At 36.9% G+C, this 17,810-nt stretch overlaps 1 protein-coding gene across 2 annotated transcripts in view; it reads left to right on the top strand.

The window, feature by feature from the left end:
* The window catches only part of LOC106061780 (uncharacterized), a 38,309-nt gene extending 23,458 nt beyond the window's left edge, over positions 1–14,851 (top strand). For both annotated transcript variants that reach the window (XM_056043462.1, XM_056043463.1), the window contains 3 exons: positions 8,266–8,381; positions 11,414–11,432; positions 14,649–14,851. In XM_056043462.1, the coding sequence (XP_055899437.1) occupies positions 8,266–8,381; positions 11,414–11,430 (133 nt within the window). In that variant the 3' untranslated portion in view covers positions 11,431–11,432; positions 14,649–14,851. The remainder of the gene's footprint in view (positions 1–8,265; positions 8,382–11,413; positions 11,433–14,648) is intronic.
* Positions 14,852–17,810: the final 2,959 nt, after the last annotated feature.

The raw sequence follows: 17,810 nt of genomic DNA, 5'->3' as shown, positions 1-17,810 counted from the left end.
ACTCCTTGGTTCTGAGAATGTCCGAGTCTTTCCACCTGATTTCCTGTAGGGCTACAAGGGGTATCCTATATTTCTTTAACACTTCAGTAAGTTGGGCTAGCGCACCTGCTCTATAAAGGCTTAGCACGTTCCATGTCGCAAAACAAAAATCATGTCCTTTTCCAGGCCTAGGTCGTTTTCCGTTGAGATCTATCCGGGTTTTCTTGTGTGTATTAGCTTTCGTAACAGTATTTTTTTTATATGACAGAGTTGTTAGCCCTGTGCATAACCATCTGGGGGGCTGCCCCTTTCAGCTCTCTGGATAGCTGCCTTTATTTTCGGGTAAGGTGCCCTAGCCTTTGTGGATCCCTCCACTTCCTGCAAGGCAGCAGGTTTGATTTTGGTCCACCCTGGGTATTTTATTTCCCGGTACCCAACATATCTGGAGGGCATTCCCCTATCCGCCACCTGGGGAGGCGCTCGATGGGAGATAAAAAAAAACTCCACATGAGCGAAACCGCTGTATGCGTAGTATATTTTAACTGATAAAACTTAATTTTTTTTTTTCTAAATTTGGAAACCTCAGAATTTGCTCTATTCAATTTTAGTTTTATCATCATAGGAATCCTTGGGCCTTAGGCCTCTTTTCTTTGCCTCTCTTTTTGGGCTTTTTATGCCTCTTTTTTGGGCCCTCTTGCCTCTTTTGAGGGCTTTCTTTTTTAATATAGTTTTTTATTTGTAAGTTCTCATAATTCACAAGTATTAAATCATATACAATTGAAAAGTGATAAACAGGGGCGGACTGGGTATCAAAATCGGCCCGGGCATTACCATATGGCCCACAAATGGCATGTCATATATTTTCGGTGTGGGCGGGATATTTACCCCACTCCGCAATATATTGTTACGAATCTCACTATCCAGGCTCTCTGCAAACTGCACCTTACACCACCAACTTAAAGAACTTGACAACTCAGTGCTCCAAAGTAACGTAACACTTTAATAGTTGAATAAATAACAGCCAATACTGTAAATACTGTACAATTGGCAACACGTACACTGTACAAATATCTCTCCGATAACACCGTTCCGCCGTATCAACTCTTGCACTGGCCTCTCCGTCTCGTTCCGGGCTTGCACTGGGTTCAACAGTTCAGGACTGAATTCACACACTAGGCTCGTTGTGTCGGACTCGATCGCAGACCAAGATCAAGACGCCAGCCGTCTCAACTGTACTTGACAGTACTCCGCACTGAACCGTCGTAATGCTCCGTACAGAACCACACCGCTGAACTGTGCTGTAGTCGACCGGACTGTAGTGAACCGGGCTCTGAACCCCTGCCGTGAACCGTCTTGACTGCGACACCTCCGCTCTTATATAGGGTCCCTACTGGCCTTCTCGAACCGGACAGAACGCCGCTCGACGTTTCTAGGTGGTCAGATGACTACAACTCTCGTGACGCTCCTGAGCTCTGTTCACGACGTCAATCCTTCCCGGACCGCCGTCGATCCTTCCCGAACCGCCGTGTTGACACTCGTCTCGGCTGACCGTAGAAGCTCGTCACGGTTGACCGCTCGTCTAGCGCTGGCCTGGGGCGATTTGCGTCGGCTGACTACACACACGCCACATCTGTGCCACCACCAGGTTTATAACAATATATATATATATATATATATATATATATATATATATATATATATATATATATATATATATATATATATATATATATATATATATATATATTAGTGTGTGTGTATATGTAATTAATCTTCATTACATTCTGATCTTTCATTCTTTCAAACGTTTTTTTCTACCATAGAATACGCTCTTCCTAAGATTAGTGGAAAGACAGTAGGCCTACACACCGCCAAATGGCAGCTAGGGAGTCCGGGGGAGCTCGCAAGCATTATTTCCGTTACTTTAAGCTTTAAAAATGCATATTCTGAGGTATCTACAATACAATTAGCCTGCTACTCTTCCGCTAAAAAATTCAAAAACCAAATCTGCTATTCAATGGAGTCTAGCGACTGGTAGAAAATGGTAAAAATGCTTTAGTTTTTGTATTGGAGGGGGAAGGGAAACCACAAAAACCCTTTTGGCTACGCTCATAAAATTTGGTGACTGTAGTTTGCTTAAGTTGGCTGCACAGGGGCAGTAAGTAAAGTTTCCCTTTCAGACAAAGAGGTCTGAGGCAAGTAATGGTTTGAAGACCCTCCCCTCCCGGCTACGCCCATGTGTTATATTATATGTGTAAGCCTAATTCTCTACAAAATATATAAAGTTTGATAGCGCACCGAAAACTGGGTGTATGCATTCGTAGGATTACATAACGTATTCTACTTATGCATGTATGTTGTCTGAAAACTATAAACAATACAATAGCAGCCTAATGAGTTTGAAGCTTTTTGGTATTACTTATAGATTACAGACGTTTCTTCAAAAAATAAGATTGTTACGTCTTACGCATTTCATGTGTCAATCTAGTCATGTATGTTGATCTGTGACTTAAAATATGCTAAATCATTGGTTTTCCTGGCTGACTCAGGCAACCCATTCCATTTAAAGATAAGAGAAAGCGGAACGGTTAGAGACGCACTTACTTAATATGAAAAGCCCTTGCTTACTCCTAGTACATTCTCAAAAACGCGATTTGTAAATGAATATACCATGACCCATTATTTAAAATATAAATCTCCATTCATTAAATATCGAATGTGACAGCGCTATATAAATTATTGTAATTATTGTAATAATTTTCATCATTAATGACTTCATACTAAGTTGCTCGACCGACTAACACACTCTTTAGTGGACGAGGTCTTATCTGATATTTGTTCTGCGACAATTACAAGAAAAAATGCAAAAGCAGAACATAAACCTAAACGCTGCCTTTGTGGACCTCACCAAGGCTTTCGACACGGTCATTCGCGAGAGTTTGGCGGAACAGATCGCTCCGCCTGCTTACAAAAATCAGTGTCTACCAGGCGGTGGTTCTCTCAACCCTTCTGTATGGCACCGAGACGTGGACACTATACAGGAAACATCTAAGACTTCTTGAGCGTTTCCACCAAAGATGCTAGCGCTCTATCATGGACATACGGTGGCAAGACCGCACTACAAACAGCGATGTCCTTGCGAACGCCGGTATGGACAGTATAGAGGGACTTCTTTTGGTCCGACAGTTACGCTGGGTAGGGCACGTATCCCGTATGGGAGACGAACGTATACCAAAAGCAGTCTTTTTTGGTGAGCTAAAAGGTGGTCGACGTAACAGAGGCGCCCCAAGGAAACGCTTCAAATACCAGCTTAGGCGTCAACTTTCCTTGGCTGACATGCGACCTCAGAACAAGACAGCTGGAGGTCACTCACGAAGGCCGCGGGATACACATTTGAGACCAAAAGAAAGTCTGCTGCCGAAGACAAACGTAGACGGCGAAAAGAAAATCTAAATCGACCAACTGCGGACAATGGTTATGTTTGCACTGGATGTGGCAAAATATGTAGGTCACAGCTGGGGCTGTACAGCCACGTGAAATACTGCATTCCTCACTAACCTTCGGACTCGAAGACTAGCTTTATTATTGTTACTAAGCATAAGTTTGCCATTAATTATAATAGTATAAAAATTGATTTAGATCAAGATTTACTTTTTTAATTAAATAATATTTTTTGTAAGCCCCAAGTGTAGTATTTTTAGATCTATGTTATTTAAAATAAACAAAAAAACTTACTTTTTCTTTTCAAATCGCAGAAAGTAGAGTTTTATACCCATATTGAGCTGTGAATAAGTTGTGTGGCTTGCAATTTCGCGGCTGTGTGTATGTGATAAACTTAATTTCTATTAAGTATTGTTAAAGAGCTAATTGTCGCGCCTATTTTTTTATATTTTTTTTGTTGCGTTATATCAATGTTTTCTAACTTAACCTCTCTCACCCCTCTTTTTGGTTACATTTCATTGGAACCACTAAAAGACGGGGGAGGGAAGAAGCAATACAAAAATAGGAGTGCCATCAAAGGCCCATGCCGACCCGCAAAACGAGTAGGCCAAACACAACCTCGAAGACATCAAAGCAGTCCATGCTGCTCGTGCATAGCAGAACGTACAGTCTAACGTTTTGCAAATGATAACACGATAAATGATAATGATACAGTGAATAGTGTTGTTTTTTATATTCTTGAATTTCAAACAAAATTAATTGTAATAAGAATAAAAAAAAAAAAAAAAAAAAAGAAAACGTGTTCGGGCCTTTGTGTCTTGCTGCTGTCACTTTTTTTTTAAGTTGTCTGCATTGAAATTTTTTTCTATGGTCGCGACCAGACCGGCCCATTTGGTACCGGCCCACCGGGCATTTGCCCGTTTGCCCATATAGCCAGTCCGCCCCTGGTGATAAACCTAAAAATATAATAATAGAAATAGAAATACTATTTAATATCAAAGACATACTACCTAACTATTGAAACCACCAGTAACAGAAAAATTATATAAGGATCCTCTACTAGAGAACAATCAACACAATATCAAATATCCCTGACCCCCAACACCCCATTTCTGGAATACTGCCTGAGTATTGTACAAGCATATGAAAATCAAACTAGATAATTCTCTACCCTAAAATCAATAATTTTCCTAAATGTCAATTCTAAGTAATTAGGATCAAACACTTTATTATTATGTAGAGCTTTGAGCCAGCTAGCCCAAACAAGATTCCTGTATTCGGAAACAATAATCAAGTTGAAGTTCTGTACCAATTTATTTTTAAGTTTTGGCAGCTTGTTTAAAACAATAGACAAGTTAACATTCACATAGGTGCCAGTTAGCTTCTAATAAGTCCCTTACAGTACTTTTAACTTTAAGGAATAATGGACATTCCAAATACATATGTTTCTCATTATCAGCATTTTCAAGATGGCATAATTTACATTCACGGTCATTTGCCCGTTTTTTAACCATAGGGGTCATCCCAAAGATAAGTCTATAACTTATCTCTCTAGCTTTTGGTGTGATATGTTTGCTGTGTAGGTTTATGAATGTGTCCTTGAATTGTCACCCCAAGAACTCTCCCCCACTTAATCCTATTCACTAGGCTTTCATGTAACAGCTTTTTAAGTGTTGTGTATGATTCTTTGGTTTTGTTGTGTATTAAATGTTCATTACCAGGTAAAATTCTTGAAATAGATCTGTAAAATCAATGAGTGACTGTACCAAAATAGTGAGGAGTGTCATTGTGTATTGGAAGAAGACTACTTAATCTTAAAACATAATAGTAAATTGTCAAGGGAAAGTTTGTTGGGTTTCTAACTACATGACCTACAAATTTTAGCCTTAGCGAATGTATTTTTGTTTTAACATCTTGCAAGTTTATCCCCCCATCCTCTTTGTTTTGAATGAGTGTAGTGTGCTTAATACTCCTAATAGTGTTTTTAAATATAAAGCTTCTAATTAACTTATTCAGCTTGTTTATGAATTTAGGAGGTGGCTCTGTAATGTTAGCTAAATAGACAATCTTTGGAATGACCAAACTATTTATCAATACAGCTCTACCAAATATTGAAGAACCTGTGTGCTGATAAAGTTTAATCAAGTTTGAGGCTTTGACAAAAATATTCTCCCACTGTTCTTTACAAAAGAACAAAGGATTACAGGTATAGACAATACCACAAATCTTGATTTTATCTACAATTTTGAAAGCGCAATTCTCTTTGAATTTCCATTTCCCTAGTCCCATTACTGAGGATTTATTTTTATTTATTTTTGAACTACTAGCTTCTCCAAAAAGTGTAAATTTCTTTATTATATTCTCAATATCTTGCTGTGAAGAAGGAAAAAAGGTTGTATCATCCGCATAGGCTTTGACTTTGATGGTGGAAAAGGAACGACCCGGTATATTTATCCCAATAATAGAGGGGTCAGATCTTACAGATTCCAAGAAGGGTTCCAAGCAAAGGATATACATGAAGGGGGATAAGGGACACCCCTGTCTGACAGACCTTTGTATGAGGATACTCCTACTGAGAGAATGATTAATTATCAATCTACTTGTTGTATTTGTATAGACAAGCTTTATATATCTGATTAACAGGGAACTTGTTTTACATTTCTCAAGCACCTTGAACAAGAAGCTATGGCTTACTCGGTCAAAGGCTTTTTCTTGATCTACAGATAAAAGAGACACATTGAGGTTTTTATCCTTACTGTACATGATAAAATCCCGTAAAAAAATGCGTCATGCCGTTTCTGTCAGGGATACAACAGTACTGATCATGTCCTATAAGTTGGTTTATGAGTGGTTTCATTCTTAGGAAAATCATTTTTGTGAGAAGTTAATAGTCTGTGTTGAGAAGTGACATTGGCCTATAGTCGTTAGGTGAAGTGTTATTTTCAGATTTCTTAGGTAAAAGTGTGATGTATGCTTTCTTTAAATTTTGAGGAAATCGTCCCAGTTTAATGGCGTCGCTATATAGTCGCAGTAAGAGAGGACCTAGCAGGGGGAAAAAGGTTTTGTAGAGTTTAAAGGTTAAGCCATCTGGACCGGGTGATTTATTGTTCTTAGTCAAGTCTAGGGCAGTCCTGAGTTCGTCTAGCGTAAATGCACTCCCTAAAAGATCTTCATCTGTCTTGTCCAGCTGCTTGCAAAATTTTTGAAAATTATCTTGAGCATCAGTAGATACTGGCTCTTCACTGTATATAGTAGTGAAGTGTTTTGTAAATATATTCTTAATATCTTCATAATTATCTACTTTATTCCCCTCACTATCTATGATGTTGTTTATTATTTTACTTGATTGTACATTCTGTTCAAACGATAGGAATAGTTTACTAGGACCTTCATTACTTAAGTAATTTTTACACCTAATCTCAGCACCCCTATAAGTATACTTGTTTAATTCTTCTAGTTTTAAAAGAGTTTCTGATTTAACCATTTCATCATCAGTGTGTAATAATGTGTATTTGAGATGTTCATATTCTTTCTTCCTACGTCCCTGAGCTAATGTAGATATTAACCGACGGTGTCACCTTTACAACTAATTACAATTTAGACACATTTATATTGAGATGAAATGAAATAAATGTAGTAGAATTAATATGAATATAAACTTTTTTTTTGGAAAAAAAAAATCTAACTCAATACAAAGACTCGTCTTTTCGTATGGCAATCTGGAGTCGTCTATCGTACCGCTGATGACATTGCCGCTTAACTTGCATCATTCACAACCAATCGCTAACCTTTCCCCGCCGTCACCCCCCCCCCCTTTCTATAACAAGGGTCTCGTTAGCCTAGAGTCTAGACTGCCTACCCAGCTTGGAGAAAAAGATTCTTTATTTAAACCTCTGCTGACATGTGACGATACTCAAGGGGAGGTATCCCTGAAAATCTAATTTTTGTTATTTCTAAAGCTAGGCCTTTGAAATTTGTTATCGTAACATATAATGATATTCTAAAATAAATAATGCTAAAAAAAAGTTTTATGAATGATGGTTGCCATGGTAACGGAGGCCATATCTTTTATTGTATACAAATTAAAACTCTGAATTTTGTAAAAACTATTGATCAGAAATACATGAAATTGAATTAAAAGATAAGAAAAAGGGATCCTCTAAATTGGTGCAATGTCATAATTAATGATTTAAGTATGTTAAATTTTTTACAAATTTTTGACGTTTTAGTATTTTTTAGGCCTAAAAATCAGGATAAATATTAATAAAAAATACTTTTTTTTAAAGTAAATAAAATATTGAAAAAAAATCATTGTACGAGTAAAGTAAATGATGTCCTTAAGAAGTGTTTCAAATTTCATTAAAATCTATCAAGTAGTTTAGGAGAAATTCCTAGTAAGGCATAATGGCATATGCAAAAACTAACATTTTGAGAAAAATGAGTTTAAAGTATAAATTTTATTAAGATTTTGTCTCATAGCACTTACAAAAACATTAATAAAACATGTTTTAGACACAGATTTAAGCAATAAAAATGATTGTAATGTAATGAAAAATGATTGATCTACTTAGGCCTAATTATATAATTAGTTAAAAATCGATATCCTAGACCTAAAACTCGATTTTCTCTAGGGATACCTCCCCTCAAACAGGAGACTATACTGTGTGTACGAAAATATTCCGGCCATATAGCTAATGAGATAATCCAAAGTCATTCCACGACTGAATGAGGCCGAAATTTTTCAATCTTGTACTAGAACGAAGCTTTTTTTAAAAAACTAAACTTAGTTTTGACTAATCCATCTTGTTTTTAATACTTGTAGATCTAGTTTTCTCTTTTCTTCAGGTCTCTAAGAGAGATGAGAACCTGTTTAGTAGACGTGAGGGCCAACTGTAACCAGGAGGACATTAAGGCACAGATCGACATGCAGCTTCAGGGCGCTGATCAGATGCTGGCACATTGTAAATAAATGTGTTTTTACAAAACTTATAACAACTCAGTCTGTCCGTCTGTTCGAAAGTTTGCACACGTTATTTCTCCCACACCCAATCTCGGATCAAGCAGAAATTTCGCACAATTATTTCTTTTACCTAACAACACAAGAATCAATAAAAATTAACCAATTAGTTAATTAATTATTGGTAATTAATTATTTTGTTTGGTATCTCAAACAAGAAAAATAATTTTTACTTGACTGAAGTGGTGGTATTGCTGAATTTTTCCCCATTTATACATTGTCTTATGTGTCTTAATGTTTATGAAAGCTAGGACGAGACTCTAGAGACAATAGATAACTTTACAATCTTCTATGTTCATAAGCTCTCCACTAGCATAGTGGTTACCGTGTTGGATTGAGAAGCCTGAGAAGGCTTGAGCCATGATTTCGAATTTTGATCGTTAGTCTTTTTTTTTCTATTTGTATAAATGCTTTTTTTTTATTGATCTATTTCAAATTTAAGTACTTGACTCATCAAAACTAATTGATACACGCAGGGGAAACTCTGGTTTGTCAAATATCATTTTAATAATTGGTCTCATGGTCTCTAGACAACATGGGCGTAGCCAGGATTTTTTTTCGGGGGGGGGGGGGGGTTTGGGGGGATTTTTTTCTCTCCCCCCTAGACCCCCCCCCCCCCCCGCGGAAAAAAAATTATATGTATTTATGTGTGTGTGTGTGTACATAATCTTTATTACATTCTGACCCTTCATTCTTTCGGAAGACGTTTATTGTGCCCTAGAATAGGTTCTTCCATGAGTTAGTGGAAAAATTGTAGATTCCCCGCTATTACTAGCAAGGGGGTCTAGGGGAGCGCTATGAGTTCCCCAGCGCGGGGCGAAGCCAAGCACTATTTCTGATATTGAAAACCAACAAAATGCATATTCTGAGGTATCTACAGTGCATTTTCCTGCTATTAAAAAGTTCTATTTCAAAAACCTAATGTGCTATTCTTACTGACTTACACCCTCCCGCGCCGTTCGGCGCATTTGCTGTTAAGTTGTTTCCATAAAATTGTAGATTCCCCACCATTACTAGCAAGGGGGTCTGGAGGAGCGCTAGGAGCTATTTCTGGTATTGAAAGCCAAAAAAATGCGTATTTTGAGGTATCTACACTGCATTTTCCTACTATTAAAAAGTTTTATTTCAAAAACCTAATGTGCCATTCTTACTGATCCTCCCGCGCCGTTCGGAGCATTTGACGTCAAGCTGTTTCCATAAAAATCTGTCACTGGTAATGTCTTAAGCCTCATCCCACCCGCCATGAGGACCTCCATGAATGAGTGGCGTCTGACCCTTCATTCTTTCTACTCTAAAATAGGTACTTTCTGGAGTTAGTGAAAAAATTGTAAACTCCCCGTGCTTGCTAGCAAGGGGGTCTGGGGAGCGCCGGGAGTTCTACGAGCGCGGGGCATAGCCATGCACTATTTCCTGTATTGAAAGCTAATGCATATTCTGAGGTATCTACAGTGTATTATCCAGCTATTTCAAAAACCTAATCTGCTATTCTTACTGACTGAGACCCTCCCGGCGTATTTGGCGGCAAGATGTTTCCACAAAAATCTGTCACTGGCAATGTCTGAAGCCTCTTCCCAACTGCTCTGAAGACCTCCATGAAAGTGTGGCGCTAAATTGTACTAGGATATCATTGCAACTCTTCTTATGCGCAATTCATTTTGTCGGAGAACATGTCCAGCAAACCTCATGCGTCGCTCTCGCACAATCTTACTAAGGGGTCGACTCCCAGTTCGGCATAGGATTTCCTTGATTTAGACCCGATCTCTATAACTGACTCCTAAAATCTGTCTTAGCCATCTTTGTTGAGACACATTTAGTGTTTTTCAATTTCGGCAGATGACTATTCATTGCAGTTTATTAATGGAGCCCAGCAACTGGTAAAAATGTGTAACCTTTCTTGAATACGCTCTTGGAATTAAGTGACTGTAGTTTGCTTTAGATTTTATATCGAAAAGAGAAGTTTTATCGTCAAAATCATCTGTTGGGGATTTTCCACTTCAAAATGCTCTTTAGGGGGATCTTAAACTCAAAACCATCTGGAGGGGGTTTAAACTTAAAAAAAAAGCCATCAGTAGAAGAGGGGCTTAAACTTAAAACCCCCGATTGGATTGGCTACGCTCAAATAATTTTAGTGTGTAATTTGCTTTTTTTTTTATATTGAAGAGGTATTTTTAGCATCAAACCCCTCTGAATGGGGGTTTAAACTCAAAACCCCTTTTGGCAACGCTCATAACATTTTGAGTGCGTAATTTGCATTTTTTTTCTTACACTGAAGATGTATTTTTTATCCTCAAACTCGAACCCCTTTGGTAGGGGTTTTAAACTCGAACCCCCCCTGGTAGGGGGTTTTAAACTCAAAACCCCTTTGGTTTTGCTGGGGCAAGTGATGGTTTAGTATTAAAATCTCAACTAAAATAAACAAAATCAAAGCAAAAAATCAGTCACTAAATTCCGACTCCCCCCTTCGGGGGGGGGGGGTGGATTTCATTTCGGGGGGGGGTTGAACCCCAACCACCCCCTTGGCTACGCCCATGCTAGACAATCTATATCTGTTGTTTTGTTCTACATGTTTCGGATGTTTCCTCAGAGTTGAAGATAGTTTACTTTCTAGTCCAAATCCGCAGGACGACGGGGGATGGGAGATGGCAGGATTTGAACCCGGAACCATCGATAAGTCCGATCGACAGTCCAACGCATAAACCGCAAGACCTGGCAGCCATACACATACGTACGACCGCGGGTCTTCCCGCATGTATTAAAGAGTTAATTAAAGAAATTGACGGTCAGGAATATTTTGCCCACCGTCTTGTAGACCTACAGAACTATCACCAAACTAGAATTGAACATACCATCTTTGTAGAGCTTTATCAAGTAGGAATTGATTTTTTTTTAAACTTGTAGTTCTGATTTAAATTTCCCATACCTGCAAATGACATTGTAAAATGAATTATAAAACATTCTTCTTCTTTCCCTAATTAGGCTCTAAGACAAAGTGAAGGTAAGTTAACCCTTTTACTTTTGAATATAAGTTATGTAAGTTAACCCTTTTACTTTTGAATATAAGTTATGTATATTGTTGCAACTCTAGGGTAGGCACTAAACGAAAAGGCATGCAACTCAACACAGTTTAACAGGAAAAAATAGTTGTGTTTATTCACTAGGACAAACACACAACATCCTTCAGCTTCCTCAGAGTCTTATTACTAAGTTTACCAGCCCTTTGCTACTTAACCCGAATGTGGACCAACGACAGTCCCTACTACAACCTTCAGGCAGCACAAAAGTTGACTCTTCACAATCCCTGATGCACTGTTCTTCTCTCCATTCTAGTGTCTTCCTGTTTACGTTCACTAGGGCGCACCTCAAGCACTGGTGCAAGGCAGGATTACAACAATATTAAACTGATTCAGCTTGCTATTTACGTTTTTACAACCTCTAAAATTGTGTGGCACCTACCAGAGTTAAATCAGAGCAAATTGTTTATTTGCTTGCACTTCGAATACGACAAAAGATGTATCCCTCAAATTGACTATCAAAAGCTAGCGAGTTATTTTTTGTGTTTTAAGACTCACTTTTACCGACCAAGTGATTGGCATAATTTTAATTTTTATATCAAAATTATATGTTTTATTTTAGCTTTGTGTATTTCATGCAATAATACTTAAGGGCATCAGTTCATTTTGGTATAAGCGATTCTAAGTTTTAAACTGTTAGAGGTCAGGACAAGCACGTGATGACCGTCCTCTATGAAAAGGGTAACCGGACAAACACAAGCACAAAAGAGGTCGAAAAGAGGACAAATTCTTACAAAGAACACACAAAAAATAATAATTAAAAACTAAGTCTACAATTACAATAACAATAATGTCAAGCTTGACTATTTAATATCATAGTTCTCAAAGTGACTTTTCACAATAGTTCATTCGCTCAAAGCTAGTCCTAGAGAGATCTAGAGGTATATGTGAAACTCTATAGACTCTATAGACTACTTCAAATAGAATTTATGGGCCTCAGTCAAATAATAATCTTTTCCTCTCTTTTATTTCATTTGCATTAATCAGCGTAGAAGCACTTTAAAAGTGAACATTTTTACGAAATTACTAAAGAAAAGGATACAACTATCACTGGTCTACAAGCAGAGGCGTAGCTAGGTGGGGAGGGAGTGGGATAGGTTGAAAATCCCCACTGGCCCCCACTTGAGATGTGCCCCAAATGAGTGTTTTTTTATATTAAATATTACACAAAATGCAGGAGTCCCAGATAATGGCAAATTCTTAGCTACGCTAATGTCTATAATACATTAGATTTAGTTTTGAATTCACAGTTGAAAAGAAAAGATATTCTGATTTGAATCAGTTTCAATCTATTGTATCATATAAGAAAATGTAATGCTCTCTTATTTTCTTGCACAGCTTAAGGTGAAAGATGAATACTCCAGTACACCTGTTTACATTTTGTGGTTTATGTACATACTGTTTAGTCTTTATTAATGTTAAAATTATAAGTATCTATCTATCTATCTATCTATCTATCTATCTATCTATCTATCTATCTATCTATCTATCTATCTATCTATCTATCTATCTGTCTGTCTGTCTGTCTGTCTATCTATCTATCTATCTATCTATCTATCTATCTATCTATCTATCTGTCTGTCTGTCTATCTATCCGTCTGTCTGTCTGTCTGTCTGTCTGTCTATCTATCTATCTATCTATCTATCTATCTATCTATCTATCTATCTGTCTGTCTGTCTGTCTGTCTGTCTTTCTGTCTGTCTGTCTTTCTATCTATCTTTCTATCTATCTATCTATCTATCTATCTATCTGTCAGTCTGTCAGTCTGTCAGTCAATCTGTCTGTCTGTCTGTCTGTCTATCTATCTATCTATCTATCTATCTATCTATCTATCTATCTATCTATCTATCTATCTATCTATCTATCTGTCTGTCTGTCTGTTTGTCTATCTGTCTGTCTGTTTGTCTGTCTGTCTGTCTGTCTGTCTATCTGTCTATCTATCTATCTATCTATCTATCTATCTATCTATCTATCTATCTATCTATCTATCTATCGATAATTCTCTTCATGGTTCAATAGTCTGGACACCAAGAAGTAAAAAAAAGATCACTCTTTTATTTATACAAGTCGGACTAGAGTTACCCCCACGTAATTTTAACAACGAAAAAAAAGGGGGGGGGGACAAGTAGTATTCACCCGTCACTAAATAGCAGGGCCGGACTTAACCATTTTGGGGCCATATGCGAAACGGATTTCACGGGCCTAAGTTTGGGTAGGGATACGGATAATAGGTGGAAATTAATAGTTTGTAATAGAAAATAAATTCCTCTTTGCATTTTATTCATTCCTTACTACGTACAGAATTACTTTATGAGCCTTGCGTGTAGCAAAGTCATACGGTACATCATAAAAATTTAATTTCCTACATAGATCACGCTCAATAGCAAGACTTACCAAATGTTTCAATTTATCTACGTATATTTTGCAATTTTATGAAATTTCCTGGAGCTCCTAGTAAATCAGTAGGCCGCGGGAAATCTGTTATAAGTTATAAAATAGTTTAATTTAATAATTTACGCCTAGAATTAGCGCGGGTTCTATGAAAATGCGGGGCCCAATGCGGTCGCGTAGGTTGCAGTGGTTAAGGCCAGACTTGCAAAATAGCGGCGTATGCTACGCCGTGGGTCGACTAGTAGCTTATATTGTGCATTGATTATGTTACAAACAAAAGTTCCTTTCAGACCATGTGATCTATAGGGCGTCATCTGTTTCTTTGGCCAGCAAGCATGGTGTCATGTGGTCAGCACAACGACCCACCGCCTTTACTTGAGTTGGATAGACTCAGGAACGCACTAAAAGTCCCGAATTTCAAAATGCAAGCCTTCACTGAGATTCGAACCCAGGACCCCAGGTTCGGAAGCCCCGCCCCCGCTACAAACATAGGGTATAATAAATAATCTAGCAGGATTCGAGAAAATTTTTTTTATTGAAAATCTTTAACCACTATATGGAACTTTAAATTGTAATTAGAAATTATGTTGCTATGTTGTTGTCGCTACATTGCTACCTTATTTTGGCTGACTGCGCTATATAAAATTAACTATTATTATTATTATTTCATTTGAAATGTTTGCAAAATGTTTATTAATTCTTATTGTTCGTTTCCAATGTCTTTAAATTGTCAAATTCTTTATTCCAGATTTCAAATCCTCTCAGAATAAATCAGTAACATGACTTTAAAGTTTCAACACCAGCTTCACTCAACTCTGTGTAACACACGTCATGCTCTGTATTTGATTAAGCGTAATTCTAAACTCCATTTCTTGTAGACTCTTATTTAGGGACAAAATTATGTATGCTAAACATTCAGAAATAACAAACACACATATACCAAACATGAAATATCTTATTACTTATTTTATAAAAATGAATGAATGAAAAATGTGTTTGGTGTATTTTTTCTGTCTATCTCTAAATGTAGGACTAAAAGTAAGTTGCGACAAAAAATGTTATAACACTTTTGAGTTGAAACAGGTTAAAAATAGCACTAACGCCTGCATGAACCAACAGGTTCTCTAACTAAACTTTTCTCTACATATGTTTAATAGAAATACATGAATTTCAGGAGTTGTCAAGAGCTGTTTGAGACGCATGCTATTGGAAGCATTTTATAGGTACTGGAGTGCTTAGATTCATTACCACTTCCGGTAATGACAACCATACGGAACCTGGTAAGCGTATGCTTACATTAACTACCAATCTTGATCTGAATGTCATCTTTCTGGTATAGTGGAAGAAACATTAAGAAAGGATCATCCAAAGAAAAGTGGTCTGGACAACTTAACTCTTTCTCTCCGTAATTATTTACCACATTTTGGTGGAATCAACGCTGGTATCGTCTGTTAGGAGAGTAAGAGTTAAAAGAATGGACCGGTCAGCTAAACAACAATTGTTAATCGGAAAAAAGGGGGGGAGAGATTCGGTTTCAAGAGCTGTCACAGAATCCATGGTACAGATGATAATGAGGATGAATAAATGTACAATGTATCTGTTGTGTAAGGAGCAATAAATAGATATTTCGCAAAGCTTATATCAACCCTGTCTGTCTGTCTGTCTGTCTGGTAAAAAGTTGTTACACGTTATATCTCCCACACCCTATCTCGGATCAAGCTGAAATTTCGCTCAATTATTTCTTTTTCCTGACAAAAAAAAAAAACAAAAACGAATCGATTAAAAAAAGGACAACAATTAGTTTTATTAACTATTGTTATTAATTATTTTGTTTTGGTATCTCGAACAAGGGAAAGACTTTAAACAAAACAATATGCTTTATTCTTTTTTTTTTATACACACCTCACTAACAGAGTGGTTAGATTGTCGGCTTGAGGAGACTTTGAGTCAGTGTTCGAATCCATGTCGTTTTTTTTATAACTGCTTTTAAAATACGACTACGTTAAAAAAAAAATTTACCCAGATAACCCCTTCTTTCTCCCCCCCCCCCACCATAGCCAACCCCCCAATTTTTCCCAACTGGTCGAGATACGTGATAGGATCATAGCGTATTGAGAAAACTAACAGAATGAAATAGCGCTAAACAAAAAATTAATTAGTACAAATATTTTTCATCGCTTAGATTTATTGTTGTTGGTTGGTCTAGATCAGTGATTCCCAAAGCGGTCTTTATAAACCCGCATGGGTCTACGAAGACTTCCAAGGGGTCTATGAAAGTAAAAAGATAAATTGGGGGTCTATGAGCTGTCCAAGGGGGTCTACGATAATAGATTTCATTTAAGCAGGTCGTGACTTTAATTTTTACATTCCATTAATGTAACTATTTTATACACTAATATATGATTTGTATCTTAGTTAAATCTTTTAAATATTTATCCTGCACATCAAACCAAAGAATTATTGTATTTAATCTCAATACTCATTTAAAAAGCTTTATTTTGTCTACATATAGCCTAACAGATGTTTAACAAAAAGAAATGTAGACTGTCCAGCGTTTTGATTTTTTTAAAAATAATAATACGAAACCAATTACTCTGGAGGACCATCTGACAAAATGCTACTCTAACCAAATAGATACAGATTTCAAGAACTTTAGAACACTCAAAGATAAAGTTCTGACTAGACCCACAAAATCTCTCTTGACATCATATAAAGAGGATGATGTTTTGAAATATCTCTTTACTTATCACAAAATATGGAAAACACTAAGGGTCAAACGCTAATTTTACCAGCCGTTGTAATGTAATAACTGTTTTACACAAACCTACATCTGATATTATTAAAAGAATTTCTTTAAGCAACACTACAGTTCAAGGGCACATCGGTGGCATGAGTTATCAAGTTAAAACCTTCTTCTTATGTAATTCTTTGCAAACGACAAATATACAGTTTGGGATCAGCGGCGTCACAGTCTATGACAGGGTGTAGCGCTGTGTGCTGCCAACTGCCTAAGGGTAGCCAGCTCCTGATTTTTCTCCAGGGTTGACCCACGAAAGCTTTTCCATGTTTGGGTACAGTTGCAGGGCAACAGAGTTTTGAATGTAGTTTTCCTTCTGCCAGGTGACTAATGAGCCCTTCCTGCTTGAAGCCTACTGGCTAAGGCGCCAGTTACTCGCCTTCGGCAAATTAAATAATAAATATTTAATGTTTGAATGTTATCTTCAAAGAATATATGAAACATAACACCCGTAGGAACAGATAATAAGCCTGGGGGTAAAAAACATTTCCAGTGTGTTTGATGATTCCAGCAATTCATATTACTTGTTAAATTAATTGGTTTAAATTTGAATTTTATCAATCGAAATGAGTTATTATTTAATACTTAATATGTAGTTTAAATTACATTTTTACTCTTCAACTCACTAAAATTATAAATTAGTTTTTAAAAAATTGCAAAAAAAAAAAAAAAAAAAAAGCAATAGCCTACAAGTTAAGCAGGGGGTCTACCGAAAGACAGAAAACATGACAAGAGGTCTACAAGACAAAAAAGTTTGGAAACCACTGGACTAGATCTATTACAAACTTAATTACATGAGTGATCACAAAAGTTGATTGTTGGAATTTTAATCCAGAGCTAGTCCATCCCCACTCAAGTCATGTAAAGTTTGAAGTGAGGAAAAATGTTCTGGAATATATTTAGGATGATTTGTATCGAATGGTTTTACTTGTATTTAACTCTCATGATCATCGATCTTCCATGAATCTGAAGGATGGAGACAATTATTCTTATTTTAAAAACTCTCAACTTATCAACTCTGTCTGTCTGTCTTGTAAAAAAGTGTTTACATACATATATATTTCTTCCACACTCTGTTATATATAAGTTATAATGCTTAATTTAATAGTTTTA

This window comes from Biomphalaria glabrata, chromosome 10 (genome assembly GCF_947242115.1).
Source record: "Biomphalaria glabrata chromosome 10, xgBioGlab47.1, whole genome shotgun sequence".
Taxonomy (NCBI): Eukaryota; Metazoa; Mollusca; class Gastropoda; family Planorbidae; genus Biomphalaria; species Biomphalaria glabrata.
This window is presented reverse-complemented; position numbering and strand designations above follow the sequence as displayed.